At 55.4% G+C, this 14,637-nt stretch overlaps 2 protein-coding genes across 3 annotated transcripts in view; one reads left to right on the top strand and one right to left on the bottom strand.

Moving 5' to 3' along the window:
• The window catches only part of HDAC1 (histone deacetylase 1), a 42,759-nt gene extending 42,115 nt beyond the window's left edge, over nucleotides 1–644 (top strand). For both annotated transcript variants that reach the window (XM_007979587.3, XM_007979586.3), the window contains one exon: nucleotides 39–644. In XM_007979587.3, the coding sequence (XP_007977778.1) occupies nucleotides 39–66 (28 nt within the window). In that variant the 3' untranslated portion in view covers nucleotides 67–644. The remainder of the gene's footprint in view (nucleotides 1–38) is intronic.
• Nucleotides 645–857: 213 nt separating this feature from the next.
• On the bottom strand, nucleotides 858–3,232 carry MARCKSL1 (MARCKS like 1). Its single transcript, XM_037995434.2, has 2 exons — nucleotides 2,946–3,232; nucleotides 858–2,119 (listed from the first exon to the last, which is right to left on the bottom strand). The coding sequence occupies exons 1-2, from the start codon at nucleotides 3,030–3,032 to the stop codon at nucleotides 1,619–1,621; spliced, it is 588 nt and encodes a 195-aa protein (XP_037851362.1). The 5' UTR covers nucleotides 3,033–3,232; the 3' UTR covers nucleotides 858–1,618.
• Between the last annotated feature and the right edge of the window lie 11,405 nt (nucleotides 3,233–14,637).

The raw sequence follows: 14,637 nt of genomic DNA, 5'->3' as shown, positions 1-14,637 counted from the left end.
GCTGGGTCATCTCATGCCAGTCTCTGCTCTCTCCACAGGGTCAAGGAGGAGGTCAAGTTGGCCTGAACAGACCTCTCCAGCTCTGGCTTCCTGCTGAGTCCCTCACCTTTCTCCCCCAACCCCTCAGATTTTATATTTTCTATTTCTCTGTGTATTTATATAAAAATTTATTAAATATAAATATCCCCAGGGACAGAAACCAAGGCCCTGAGCCCAGGGCAGCTGTGCTGGGTGAACTCTTCCAGGGGCCACATTGCCACCCATTCTTCCCCAGTTCTTAACTTTGAACCATAAAGGGTGCCAGGTCTGGGTGAAAGGGATGCTTTTATGCAACCATAAGACAAAATCCTGAAATGTGAAGTGCCTGCTTAGTAGCTTTGGAAAGGTGCCCTTATTGAATATTCTAGAAGGGGTGGCTGGGTCTTCAAGGATCTCCTGTTCTTTTCAGGCTCCTAAGGTAACATCAGCCATTTTTAGATTGGTTCTGTTTTCATACCTTCCCACTGGCCTCAAGTGAGCCAAGAAACACTGCCTGCCCCGTCTTCTCCTAATTCTGCAGGTGGAGGTTGCTAGTCTAGTTTCCTTTTTGAGATACTATTTTCATTTTTGTGAGCCTCTTTGTAATAAAATGGTACATTTCTATATCCTCCTGAGCTTGTTTCTTATGTGTCATTGGGTTGGTTTCAACTCTTACTTCCCTGCCCTTCTGGTGTCCATGAGTATTGGGGCAACTTCCTGAACAAGAAAACCCCATAAACTTACCTGCCTGCCTTAACTCCTCCCTTGAGGTTTGAGGTGAACTACTTTCCACCAATCTTCTCACCCTACCCCCAGAAGACCACTCATTAAAGCACCACTAAAGGGACGACATTTATTCCTTTTCCAAATGTTACAGTAAAACCAGGTGGAAGAGAATGGTTTTAGCAGTTAGAAAAAAAAAAAAAAAAAAGTACAAATCTGGGGTTTGGCCATTAAAAGTTATTTACAACAATGGGAGAAAAAAAGACAACAAGAAGTTGTTTCACATTACAGACCTCCCCCCACCCCAAAGCCTAATACTTGCTTACCAAGTCAAAAAAGAGACACAGTTGATTCACAAGCTGGAGGTTTGAACTTGAGTAAGACATTTATAAAAACCTAGACGGGGCAGTGTCCTCCCCAGCCCAGGTGCCACTAGGCACAGCACAAGAGACTAAAAACAACAGGGGGAAGGCTGGACACTCAAGGTTTGGGAGTATAAGCACCCCACTTCTGGCTCAGGGATTTGGGGAGTAGGATAAACAAAACCTACTTGGAAAAGAATTGGGGAAGAAAACCAACAACTGCCTTATGCAGGGGTGGGGACAGGGAAGGAGGTAGGGCTAGGGACAGGAGCATTTCACATCACTAACCTAACTTGGGAAGCTGTAAGGGACCATCTTCAACTGGCCTTAGAACCAGATGGCTGATGGGAGAATCCACAGGAGGGAGAGGAGGAAAGGGAACGTGGCTGGGAGGAGGCAATAGCCCCTTCCTTTCTGGGCACAGGAAGGCAGCCAGGGCACCAGGTCCAGGCAGTGACCTCACAAGGACAGCACAGTTTTTGCAGCTTAGAGATCACCCACCTGCCCCCACCTAGCTACTCATTCTGCTCAGCGCTGGCTGGTGTAGGGCCACTCTCCGGCCCCGAGGGAGTGGATGGCTCTGTAGCCTGGGGCCCTGCCTCTTCTTCTGAGGCCGCACTAGCCTCTGCCCCCTTGGCCTGGGGTTCCTGGCTCTCAGGGGTGGCTGCGGCCTTCCCTTCCTGGGCAGTGCCCTCGTCGCTGCAGGCACCGATCTCCCCCTGCTCCTGCTCTTCCTCTGTGGGTGAGGAGGCAGAAGAATCACCCCCACCCTCCTTCCGATTTCTCTTGAAGGACAGGCCGCTCAATTTGAAAGGCTTCTTGAAAGAGAATTTCTTCTTCTTCTTGGGGGTCTCCTTGGGGGGGACCTCCCCCTTGGCCTCAGCACCCTGGCTAGGGGGTGCTGGCTCGATGGCATCACCAGTGGCCCCGGCTGCCTCATCTGTTCCGTTCACGGGGGGCGACTCCCCTTCACCCTTGGGGGATAAGTCTCCATTGCTTTTCACGTGGCCATTCTCCTGCAGGGCAGAGGGGACAGCAATGAGGGCAGGGGCTCCCCCTCCCCCAGCCCGCTTCTGATCCCTTCTAGAGGAGGGGGTCCCCGATTCGAGTCTACTGCAACCCGAAAGTCTGGCCCAGGATCCCGTCAAACACCTCCCTCTCGCCCCTCACGGGCGCGCGGGCATCGAGCGCGCAGAGGCCGCGACCGGCAGGAGGCGCTGGGGTCCCGTGGCCCCCACCCCCGTCCCCCGGGGCGCGCTCTCTATTCCGCGCGGAACCGCTCCGGATCTGCTGTGCGGATCACGGGCAGGCTGGCGACCCGTTCCAGGCGACATTGGGCGGGAAGCCGCCCCGGGGCGCTGTCTCTCTGCACCTGGACGGCCTATTTTCCCAGCCTTCCGCTTTGTGTAAACGGCCCCCACCCACCCCAGGCTCTCCCACATCTCGGCTCCCCTTTAAAAAAAAAAAGACCATGGGCCACCGAGGTCGGGTCTGCGGGTGGAGTGCGCTCCCCGCCGGGCCCCAGCTCCGCGGCCCCTGGGCGCCCCCTTGGCGTGGCCCAGCAGCGCCTTTGTTCCCCGCGCGGCACTCGGGGCGGCCGGGGGGCAGCGCCGGGGGCCGGGGCCGTGAACAAAGAACGCGGCGGGGCCCGGCCGGCGCCCCCTCCCCGCCCCTCCCCTCGCTTCGCCCGCGGGGGCTGCGGCGCCGAGAACAAAGGGACCGGGCGGGGGAGGGGGCGCCGCGTGTCCCGGGCCGGACAAAGCGCGCGGCCCCGGCCCCGGGCCCTAGAGGGGGCGAGGTGCGAGAGGAGGGGCTGGGGCCGGCCGCGCCAAGCGTACCCACCTGGCCGTTGGCCTTCGCGGGGGAAGCGCCTGCTGCCTCCTCGGCGGTCACGTCGCCCCGGGGAGCCTTGGAGCTCTGGCTGCCCATGATGGGGGTCTGCTGGGGGGCGCTCGGAGCCGCCCCGGGCTCGCGCCGCAGGGGATAGTACGGCGGGGTTGGCCCGGCCGGCGGAGGGGTGGGGCTGGCGCCCGAGGGGGAGGGGTGCCGGGGGAAGCCGAGCTGCACCTCCGCTCCGCGGCCGACCCGCTAGCCGCACCCGCCGCCGCTCCGCTCCGCGCCAGAATGCCGCCCGCCGCCCGCCGAGCTGCCTATATATAAGCCCCCGAAGCTCGGGGCGGGGCCGGACATTTAAATGCGCGCCCAATCGAGGGGCGGAGGCGGGGTCGGCTCGCAGGCCCCACTTGCGCAGCAGGCGACGCTGGCGGTCGGGTACCCCTCACCCCTCCCGAATCCCAGGGGCAGGTAGAGTCCGGTGTGGGCAAGAGCGAGGCCGGTCCTTCCGCGAGCTGGGCGGGTCTGGTCGGGCTGGGCGGGGGGCCTAGAGGAAGGGGACGGGCAGTCATTCCTTCCTCTCCGCTCCACCTCTTCGGTGGGCGCCCCCGCAGCCTGGAGCGGCCCCCAACGCCTTGGTCCTGCAGCCGCTGTCAGTCTCCCCGCTTGAACCCTTCGAAGGGCTCACACGACCAGACCCGTCAGATGACTGGTCCTGAATTACATACTCTAGAAAATGTGGTCATAGAAGCCGCAGGGCCACTGCGCTGGACTCGGCACCCGCTCCGGCCTGGAGAGCGGTCAGAGGTCCCACCCACGTCCCTGCCTGCCTGCCGTGGCCAGCCGTGGAGCAGAGGGCTCTAACTTGCCTTGGGGTCACTCTGGTCAGACTAGTGAGGACTTTCCCTTATTCTTCCTTTCAGTCCCTTGGTGGCCAGTCATTCTGAGTGGGGACAGATTTGCCTTCAGCCCCTACCGCCCTCAGCTGGGACGCACTGCAAAGTCCCACGTGGGGTATTTTGTGACCTTGAAGGGCATCTCCATCCCCGTTGAAAGGCCAGGGCTTAGCGGCATTGACAACCTGTCTGACCTGCTCTGGTCTTTCCTCTTTACACACAATTCTGCTCCCCTACATCAGGGTGCCCCAGGCCGGCAGAGAAACCCCAGCTGGGGACTCAAACCTCAAAACACCCCAGTTTAGGCAGGGTGGGGGTGGCTGGAGACTCCCTAGCTCTGGTTCTCTGCCACCTCTCCTTCCGCTGGCCTGGATAGGCTGGTGGGAACCCCAGAGTCCTGGCCGGCCCCGGATGTCTGTGTCCGGCTGCCAGCCCTCAGCCCCCAGGAGGAAAGGGATGGAAGGAAGCAAAGTGTTGCAAATGCAAGGCTGTGTCCCAGCCAGCTCAGCAAGTCCCTCCCCTCCCTCCTACGGTGAAGCCTCCTGGGAGGCCTGAGGCTGTGAAGTGTGGAGACACCCCAGGGCCTGAGAACTTGGGAACTCCCCAGAGATCTGACCAACAAAGGGGCGGGGAGGGCTGAGGTGGCTTCTACATTCTGCACTCACTCCTGTATCCTCCATCACCACCCCCACCCTGAGACTACAGAATACCCTCAGCTATCTCAGGTTCACTCGCCCTCCACCCCCCACTCCATTTCACAGACTGGGACACTGAGGTTCATGAAGAGAAAGTGACATGCCCAAGGGCACACAGCAGCTACCAGTAGCTGAGGGTGAGAAAAGGTTTGGAGAGATTTGATAACTTGGGCCAAGGGCTGTAAGGAATCCCCTGGCAGAATGTTCTGTTGAGATCTGGGGCTGCCTGGTCAGAGTGGGAGGCAAGGACTACTTTTGGGACAGGGAGAGGCACCGTGCCACCACTGCAGCTCATTGGAAGTACCGTGACTTCTCCACAGCTTGCCACTAAGGGACGGATGTCATGACCTGCTCTCTGTCTCAGCCACAATAGGGAACCCACAATGCTACCAGGCGCTGCCTGCACCAGCTGGCTGGGCTCAGATGGAGGGAGGGTGTGTGAGTCTTGGAGGGGTTGGGGTCACAGGTTAAGAGCAGAGCCTAAGGCTTCTGATCTCCAGGCACTGCCTGGCGGGGATGAGAGGCAAATCCTCACAAGGATCCCAGGAGTAGCATCGAGGAGCATCAGGGTGAAAGACCCTGGGTCCCCAGAGCCCCAGAGGGAGCCTGGTCCCCGGGGGAGGCCCTGCATCCCCACCAGACATCCCAGGAGGCTGGGGAGGGGGTGCCTGGGAGCCTGATCCCTCAGTAAATCCAGGTCCCAGCAGAATCTGACTTCTGGAAGAGGCAAGAGGTTTAGGATGCTTTAGGGTGGGGGTGGGAGGGTACAGCAGCCCCATGGCCTCCTGGGTCCACACTGCGGCTCCTTCCTCCCCAGCTGCTGCCAACCCAGACAATGCGCCCATTGTTCTGTGTCTCCGGGAGCCTGTGTGCAACTGCGTGTATCTGTTTCTCTCTGTGTATGACTGTGTGTATTGCTCTGTGTCTGTGTGTGTGAGACTTTCTGGCTGTGTGTGTGTGCGCGCGTGTGCCCAGGTGTGCACGTTTGTGGTTGCATGCGTCTGGATCTTTGTTTGGCCCTGTATATTCAAGGGTGAAGGAGAGAGCCTGGTGATCCTGGTAACTGAGACTTGCTGAGTATGTACCTGCCCTTCCTTGAGACTGTTGGTGACTGTGTCTGACTGGGTGTGAAACTGTGAGTGTGTGGCTGTATGAGAGAATATCGATGGGCCGGGTGTGGTGGCTCTCGCCTGTAATCCTGGTGCTTTGGGAGGCTGGGGCGGGAAGATTGCTTAAGCCCAGAGTTCGGGAATATCTGAGTGTGTGGAGCAAAGAGCGGCTCATTTATGTCTGGGTGAGTGTTCCTGAGGGGGGCTGTGTGTGTCTCAGTGTGTCATTAAGGCTGTGACTGTGGTGGTTAGAACATCTGAGGTGTGGGCATTTGCCAGGATGGAGTGACAGGGAAAGGAGGAATGGGAAGGACAGGGTGACTCTGACATGGATGGGGGAAGGGAAGCTGTAGAGACCAGACACCCTGCGTTCATACAACTCCTCATCTGTCCCAGTTCTCCTAGTAAGGGCTGTGGCCCTGGCCCTGGCCTGAGATGCTCCCGGCCCCACCATGAATCAGTCAGGGACAGCGGGGGATGAATTTCCCTGGCAGGAAACCTGGGACCTCTAGAGAGACGCAGAGCAGCGCTAAAGATGGGAGGGGACAGCAGAAACCAGTGCCCCATGAAGGAGGTTGGGGGGGCTACTTTGAGGCCTGTCAGGCCCCAGAGCCTTGTGTTGAGGACTGGATTAGATGCCAGGGGAGGTGTGAATGGGCAATAAGTAGTCAGAGATGGAGGCGTGGGCCTTCCTAGCGGAGGGACCGGCATATGTAAAGGCCTCGAGATGGGAAGAGACATCATCAGAGGTTCCAACGGAGGCCCTAGGGAACGGCGACTTGGCACAGCCCCAGTCCCCATCTCCTTCTAGGGAGCATCAGCTGGACCTGAGACCTCAGTTCTTGCCCCAGGTTGGCCTCTTCTTGCTGTCACCATCAGCCAGTCCTCTCTCTTTGGCCTCCGTTTGCTCATCTGTACAGTGAGAGGTTGGGCTCTGTGACTCATATTGCAGACACTGACTGGAGTTCCTCTTTCTGCTCACACTTAGACGTCAAGAGTGAGTGGTGAGTCAGGCAGGGTCCCAGCCCTCAGGGGTTTCCCATGACGGGAGGGAGAGAAGAGACAGGCCATATCTTAGGGAGAAGAAAGCCAGACCTAGCATTAGATGAAGGACCTGTGGGCTGCCTGGAGGAAGAAGAGCATGGAGAAGAGCTCAGAGCAGGACAAAGTGGGAACAGGAGTGGTAGGTGTGAGGGTGCAGAGGGAGGCAGAGGCCTTTTCTGGAGCAAGGTTTGGGAGGTGGGATCCCTAGGATTTGTTAACTGGCTGGGTGCAGGGACCAGATGCTGATGCCGCCCACTTTTCTGTTTGGGGTGACAGTGGGTGAAGTGGACCCGTCAACTGAGATAGGCCATCAAAGGGAAAAAGAACGTGGGAGGGAGTTGCTGAATCTAGTCCTGTTACATTTGCGATGTCCAAGGAAGATTCAGGGGGATGTCCAGAAGGCAGCCTGAAGTCTATATACTTCACATAGACATGTGATCACATTTCCTGAGCCAAAGGCTAGAGCCTAAAGCCTGGCTAGTGACCTTACAGGGACAACAGACAGAAGGTTTTAAGTCAGGACTGACCCCTGAAAATCTAGGCCTCTGATAGCTGCCAATAAGAGGGTAACAGCAGCTAAGTCATGCATAGGACGCCCAGGAGGTGCCTGGGTGGCAGGAGCACTGCATTGGTGGGCAGCAGGAGAAGGCTCCGGGAAAAAGCCAGCAGCAGACTAGGGGCAGGAGAAAGCCCGGAGTGCAGACCAATGGGAAGAATCTTTAAAAGGCGGGAAGGGGGCAGGGTGCATCCCAGCGCTGTGGGAGGCCAAGGTGGGCAGATCACTTGAGGCCAGGAGTTCGAGACCAGGCTGCCCAACATGGTGAAACCCCACCTCTATCAAAAAATACAAAAATTAGCTGAGTGTGGTGGTGCGTGCCTGTAGTCCTAGCTACTCGGGAGGCTGAGGCTTGAGAATTGCTTGAACCCGGGAGGCAGAGGTTGCAGTGAGCAGAGATTGTGCCATTGCACTCTAGCCTGGGTGACAGAATGAGAATCTGTCTAAAAAAAAAAAAATGGGAAAAGGCAGGAATAGGGACAGGGTGCAGTGGCTCACACGTGTAATTCCAGCACTTTGGGAGGCCAAGGCAGGAGGATTGCTTGAGCCCAGAAGTCTAAGACCAGCCTGGGGTGTAACATAGCAAGACCCCATCTCTACAAAAAATAAGATAGGCGAGGTACAGTGCCTCATGTCTGTAATCCCAGCACTTTGGGAGGCTGAGGCCTGTGGATCACTTGAGGCCAGGAGTTCAAGACCAGCCATGGCCAATATGGTAAATCCCTGTCTCTACTAAAAATACAAAAATTACCCGGGTGTGGTGGTGTGTGCCTGTAATCCCAGCTACTTGGGAGGCTGGGGGATGTCGGGGTGGTGGAGGTTGCAGTGAGCTGAGTTTGCGCCACTGCACTCCAGTGTGGGCAACAGAGTGAGACTGTCTCAAAAATAAGTAAGTAAAAAGTAAATGTTTTTAAAGGCAGGAAGAACAGAGAGTAATCACCATCATTGCTGCCAGCGTTGATTGCGTGCCTGTTGTATGGCAAGCCTTGTGCTGACTGCTTTCCATATGTTCCCTCTGACCCTGTGAGATGTGTCCCACCATTGTCCCCATTTCCAGAGCAGGAAACAAGGCCAGGACTAGGGGAGGGTGGTTTTTAAAAGCTCTGAGGCGTGTGTGGTGCTAGGGTCAGCTGGAGGCATCCAGAGAGGGTTCTGAGCTCCAGGCTGAGAGGAGATGCCAGAGGTGCTGGCTAGGAAAGCCGAGGCAGCTGCAGAGCCTGCCCCAGGGGCTGGACACCGCAGAACCAGCGCTGCTTCTCATGCGCCTGGGCTCCCTGGCTCCCTGCTTGGTTGTCAGCAAGACCCAGGTGTGCTGTGTCCCTGCCAGTGACAGGCCTTGAACCCTGCTCTGGACACCTCAGGGGCCCTTCACTGGGAGCTGCCATCCAGACAGTGACCAAGTCATAAGGACAGGGATTTCAAAAGTTCCCTTTCAGAATTCTAGGCCACCCAGACCTTTCATTTCTCCCTTCCCCTCCTGCTTCCCCTGGCTGTGTGTGTGTGCGCGTGTGCACACGCGTGTGTATGTGTGGTGGTTGCATAGACTGGCTGAGGCCCAGCCACTATCTGATAGAGCTGTCTCTCTGGGGCTCAGTTTCCCCAATAGCAAAGAAGCCTGTAATTCCAGCTTGCCTGCTGACCTCCCCCAGGCTTGATGAGGTCACCAGAAATTCAACCCAGTTTATCTGGGCTGCCTGGAGCCTACCCTCTCCCCCTTCTCCTCACCTCTTCCTGGCTTTCAGTTTCTTTACAGATCCTGGGTACCTCTGGGAAAGGAGTGGCCAAATCAGTGGAATGCGGGTTGCTTACAACTTTCCAACCAAAATCCCCCACTTAGGGGAAGTCCCTTCAAAAGAGAAACTGGGCCGGGCATGGTGGCTCATGCTTGTAATCCCAGCATTTTGGGAGGCTGAGGCAGGCAGATCACCTGAGGTCAGGAGTTGGAGACCAGCTTGGCCAACATGGTGAAACCTCGTCTCTGCTAAAAATACAAAATTAGCTGGGCATAGTGGCATGTTCCTGTAATCTCAGCTACTCGGGAGGCTAAGGCAGGAGAATCGCTTGAACCCGGGAGGCAGAGGTTGCAGTGAGCCAAGATCACTCCATTGCACTCCAGCCTGGGCGACAAGAGCAAAACTCTGTCTCAAAACAACAACATCAAAAAGAGAAACTGAAACTCCCTCCTAGCCTAGTCCCCAATCCCACCCCTTTCTACATCACCTCAACCCCACCCCACTACCTCTCCTATTCTGCCTCTGCCCCCAGATGATCCGAGCCCACACTACTGCTGCCTTCCAGCTTTGCAGCCCTAGACAGGTCCCTTCCCCTTGCTATCCCCACTTGCCCACTCTAAAATGAAGACACTGGGAACCACTTCAGGTGGTTGTGAGGGTTGGGTGAGGTATTCTTGTGTTGAGGTGGTGTTCGTGGTAAAGAGCTGGCTCCATCGCCACTGTGTGACTTTAGGCCCTTTCTGAGCCTCAGTATCCTCATCTATAAAATGGGAATGATAGGCTGGGCGCAGTGGCTCACGCCCGTAATCCCAGCACTTTGGGAGGCCGAGGCGGGCGGATGACGAGGTCAGGAGATCGAGACCATCCTGGCTAACATGGTGAAACCCCGTCTCTACTAAAAATACAAAAAAAACTAGCTGGGCGTCGTGGTGGGCGCCTGTAGTCCCAGCTACTTGGGAGGCTGAGGCAGGAGAATGGCGTGAACCTGGGAGGCGGAGCTTGCAGTGAGCCGAGATTGCGCCACTGCACTCCAGCCTGGGCAACAGAGTGAGACTCCGTTTAAAAAAAAAAAAAAAAAAAAAGAGAATGATAATAGTACTCATTCTGTGGGGTTATTGTGAAATAAATGAATTGGAAGCATCAAAGAAGGCCCTTAAAACAGAGTATCCTGGCACGGTCACTCATGCCTGTAATCCCAGCACTTTGGGAGGCCGAGGCGGGCGCATCACCTGAGGTCAAGAGATTGAGATCATCCTGCCCAACAAACCTCGTCTCTACTAAAACTACAAAAATTAGCTGGGCATGATGGCACGTACCTGTGATCCCAGCTACTCCGGAGGCTGGGGCAGGAGAATCACTTAAACCTGAAAGGCACATGTTGCAGTGAGCTGAGATCCTGCCACTGTACTCCAACCTGGTGACAGAGGGAGACTCTGTCTCAAAAAACAAAACACACACACAAACACACACACACACACACACACAACACAAAACCCGCGCATTTGAGGTGCAGACCACACTGGAAGATTTCAATAATGTTCCTCAGGGCTGTTACATAAAATTCCGGGGCAGGCGCCAGACACAAACTTGGTGCCCAACAGTTTCCCATTCTTGTCTTCTCTCTCTCCTCTCTTTCTGCCCTGGGGAGGGGAGCTGGGAGCCTAGGATTGCCCTGAGTCAGCCCTGTGGCCCCTTCATCATCTTTCCTCTGGGGCAGGTGGTGAAGGCACTGACTGGGCTGTCCCAATGATGGGACAGGGGGGCATTTATTTGGCTTCAATAAATTTCCTTATTTCCTATCTTCTCTCCCTCTTTTTTTTTTTTTTTTTTTTTTTTTTACAGGGTCTTGCTCTGTCACCCAGGCTCGTGTGCAGTGGTGCAATCATAGCTCATTGCAGCCTCGACTTCCCTGGGCTCAGGTGATCCTCTCACCTCAGCCTCCCAAGTAGCTGGGACTACAGGTGCACACCATCATGCCCAGCTTTTTTTTTTTTTTTTTTTTTTCCATAGAGACAGGGTCTCGCCATGTTGCCTAAGCTGGCCTTAGAACTTCTGGACTCAAGTGATCCTCCTACTTCGGCCTCCCAAAGTGTTGGGATTACAGGCGTGAGCCACTGGCCTCAGTTAATTTCTTAATGAGAAAGGAATGTGCTTCTTTCTCAGAATCCTGAAGATTCTCTCCCTTTCCTCTTGCACCCCATAAGTGTCCTCCTGGGACCTCCTTTTAGTACCTTTTTCCAGAGAAATATACTGTGGAGTGGCCCCCCACCTGCACCCAAACACGTACTTCATCTTTCTGTCCCCTCCCAGCCCCTCCTTAAATTCCCCTTCTCTCTCTCTCTCTTTTTTTTTTTTTTTTTTGAGACAGAGTCTCGCTCTGGCACCTAGGCTGGAGTGCAATGGTGTGATATCAGCTCACTGCAACCTCCGCCTCCCAGGTTCAAGTGATTCTCCAGCCTCAGCTTCCCAAGCAGCTGGGATTACAGGTGCCTGCCATCACGCCGAGCTAATTTTTGTATTTTTAGTAGAGATGGGGTTTCACCATGCTGGCCAGGCTGGTCTTGAACTCCTGACCTCAGGCTATCCACCTGCCTCAGCCTCCCAAAGTGCTGGGATTACAAGCGTGAGCCACTGTGCCCGGCCTAAATTCCCCTTCTCTTCTGCTTACTCAGAGAGGTCTCATATCCCTGGCGACCCTTCCCCGGTACCTCAGCATTCACCACTGTTGCATTGGGGAATATGCCAGGAATATAACACATGCTTTTGGGGGGACATATTCAAGTCATAGCACTCCACTCGGCCTGCCGAGCTTCAACTCACTGGCTTCTCAGTTCCTCTGAGTGCTGAGCTCTGTCCTGCCTCAGGGCCTTTGAACATGCTGTTTCCTCTGCCCAGCATTCCTCTCTACTTTCTGAATTTCTACTCTTCTCTTTTTTTTTTTTTTTTTTTTTTTTGAGATGGAGTCTGACTGTATCACCCAGGCTAGAGTGCGGTGGCACAATCTTGGTTCACTGCAACCTCCGCCTCCCGGGTTCAAGCAATTCTCCTGCCTCAACCTCCCGAGTAGCTGGGATTACAGGCACCCGCCACTATGCTCAGCTAATTTTTGTATTTTTAGTAGAGACGGGGTTTCACCATGTTAGCCAGGCTGGTCTTGAACTTCTGACCTCAAGTGATCCACCCACCTCAGCCTCCCAAAATGCTGGGATTACAGGTGTAAGCCGCTGTTCCCGGCCTACTCTTCTTTTAAAACCCAGATCAAACCACTCCCAAGGAGCTTTCCAGAGTCCCCAGGAGGAAGGACTGGCTCTTCCCACCACAGACTCCATTGCTCTGGGCTTTGGGCTCGGCACCTCTCACACCTTACTTACGTCCTCCACTGCCCAAGCCAGGAACCTGGACTGATCTCAGCTCATTGCTCCTCTCCATTCCGCACTGCGGAAGACCCTTCGTTCACCTAGGCTGGGCTATGTCATCTGCTTCTCACTGATCTCTCTGCCAACCAGTCCTGCCCCTCCAGACATTCTCCACTGTCTCAGGGTCACTTTCTAATAGAGGGTGCTCAGCAGCTATTTGTTGACAGACAAAGTAAACGACAGGAGGAATGAATGAAGGCGTGACAGAAATGTAAAAACAAATGTGCTCCCCTTGGATTTTAACCGTTCAGTGGTTCCCTATTGCTTTCAGGACCAAGCCCGAGCCTTACATTTAAGGTATTTGCTATCTGAGCCCCACAACACACTCTGGGCTTCTGGCCAGGCCATAACCTTGCTCTCCTTCCTGCCTTAGCACAGGCAGTCCCCTCTGCCTGGCTGTCTTTCCCTGCTATTGCAGTCATCGAGACCAGAGATGATGGGGCCTGAACTCAATGCGGAAGGGAGAGTTGGCCAGCACCCATGTGTCTTGAGTTCAGTGTTCTCCCTGCTCTCAGTGCTGGGGCTTAAGAGGGTAGCCTTGGAGTTGAAGTTCCAGTGCCTATTAGAGTGCCCATGGAGACATCAGGCTGGCAGTTAGTGCATATATGAGTCTGGACTACAGAGGAGAAGCCCCATAGTTTGGGGTGATCCCAAATTTAAAGCCAAAGGGCTCAACGGGATCCATTAGAGAGAAAGAGTGGCTCAAGAAAGAAAGGCAGAGTCAGGCTGGGTGCGGTGGCTCACGCCTGCAACTCCAGCACTTTGGAAGGCTGAGGCGGGAGGATTGCTTGAGCCCAGGAGTTCGAGACCAGCCTGGGCAACGTAGCGTGATCCCCATCTCTAAAAGAAACAAACAAAAAAAAGAAGGCAGAAGACATTTAGACTCCCATTGGGGATCAGCTGATGACCAGTGAGCCAGGAGCAGGGGTGTCCTCAAGGCTGGGGGAAGAAACGCCTTCCGGAAGGAGTGAGTGATCCACCATGTTAAATACCGCTAAAAGGCAGAGGAAAGGAGGGAAAGGAGCACGGGGGACATTCAGGAGCAGCAGCCGCAGGACTCAGGGAAGGACTCAGTGTGGGACTGGGGAGGTCGGAGGGCTGAGGGGGACCGAAGGTCTGGCTTGGGAAAATGGGCGGAAGGGTGTGCCAAGGGCCACGGAGGAAGCCTGAGGAAGAGCAGCGGCGTGTGCGTGGAAACAGAGGGGTCGGTTTGGGCCAGGCGAAACCAAGGTGGCTTTGGGATGTCATTAGATCTATGGCCTGGAGAGAGAAGTCTGTGTTGGAGAGAGAGAAAAAATGAGACCCCCAACCACCCTCTCTCTCTCTCTCTCTCTTTTCTCCCGTATCTATGAGCTTATCTATATGCTACTCGGAAGTCTCTATCTCCAGCCTAGATCTCTGTCCAGAACTCCCGGTGAACTTGGAGGTCACCCTGGATGTCCCATAGGGACCTGTAAAACAGACAAACAGGCCCCAGTGGACACAGATCAGAGAGGACAGAGTTGGAGGCAGGAAACCCAGGGAAAAGTCAACTGGACTCGTCCAGACAAAGGACAAAGGCAATGGTGGCCTGAACTAGGCGAGGGAAGAGGGTAGAGGAGGAGAAGATGAAGTCTAGAGACATTCTGAGAGCAGAGAGCCCCAGAGATGGGGACTAGGTTCTGCGTGAAGGGAGAGGGGCTGGAGGAGGGAGGGACATGGTTGCTGCTCCAGAGAGCTGGGCATGGGACTGCCCTGGAGGGCTGGGCATGGGGCTGCCCTGAGCTGGCCTTGTTTGAGGAGGAGCCCACCTGGCTGCCAATCTCACCTGTTTATTTGACTGAGAGCCCCGCAGAGGGCAGGGGATGGGTCATAAGGTTTTTTGTTTGTTTGTTTTGTTTTGTTTTGACGGACTTTTGCTCTTGTTGCCCAGGCTGGATTGAGGTGGCGTGATCTCGGCTCACCGCAACCTCTGCCTCCTGGGTTCAAGTGATTCTGCCTCAACCTCCCAAGTAGCTGGGATTACAGGTGCCTGACACCACACCCGGCTAATTTTTGTACTTTTAGTAAAGACAGAGTTTTGCCATGTTGGCCAGACTGGTCTCAAACTCCTGACCTCAGGCCATCTGCCTGCCTTGGCCTCCCAAAGTACTGGGATCGTAGGCATGAGCCACCGCGTCCGGCCCATAGGGGGGTCTTATGTGGGTGGGGGAGGGGGGCTCCTGTTGAGCAGTGAGTGGATAAGTCAGGGCACCTCTTTCCTCTAGTCATCA

The sequence above is a fragment of the Chlorocebus sabaeus genome, chromosome 20 (genome assembly GCF_047675955.1).
Source record: "Chlorocebus sabaeus isolate Y175 chromosome 20, mChlSab1.0.hap1, whole genome shotgun sequence".
Taxonomy (NCBI): domain Eukaryota; kingdom Metazoa; phylum Chordata; class Mammalia; order Primates; family Cercopithecidae; genus Chlorocebus; species Chlorocebus sabaeus.
This window is presented reverse-complemented; position numbering and strand designations above follow the sequence as displayed.

Coding starts and splice junctions, on each gene's coding strand:
- MARCKSL1 (XM_037995434.2), bottom strand. CDS start 3,032: ATGGGCAGCCAGAGCTCCAAGGCTCCCCGGGGCGACGTGACCGCCGAG. Junction 2,120..2,945: donor CCGCGAAGGCCAACGGCCAG/GTGGGTACGCTT, acceptor TCTGCCCTGCAG/GAGAATGGCCACGTGAAAAG.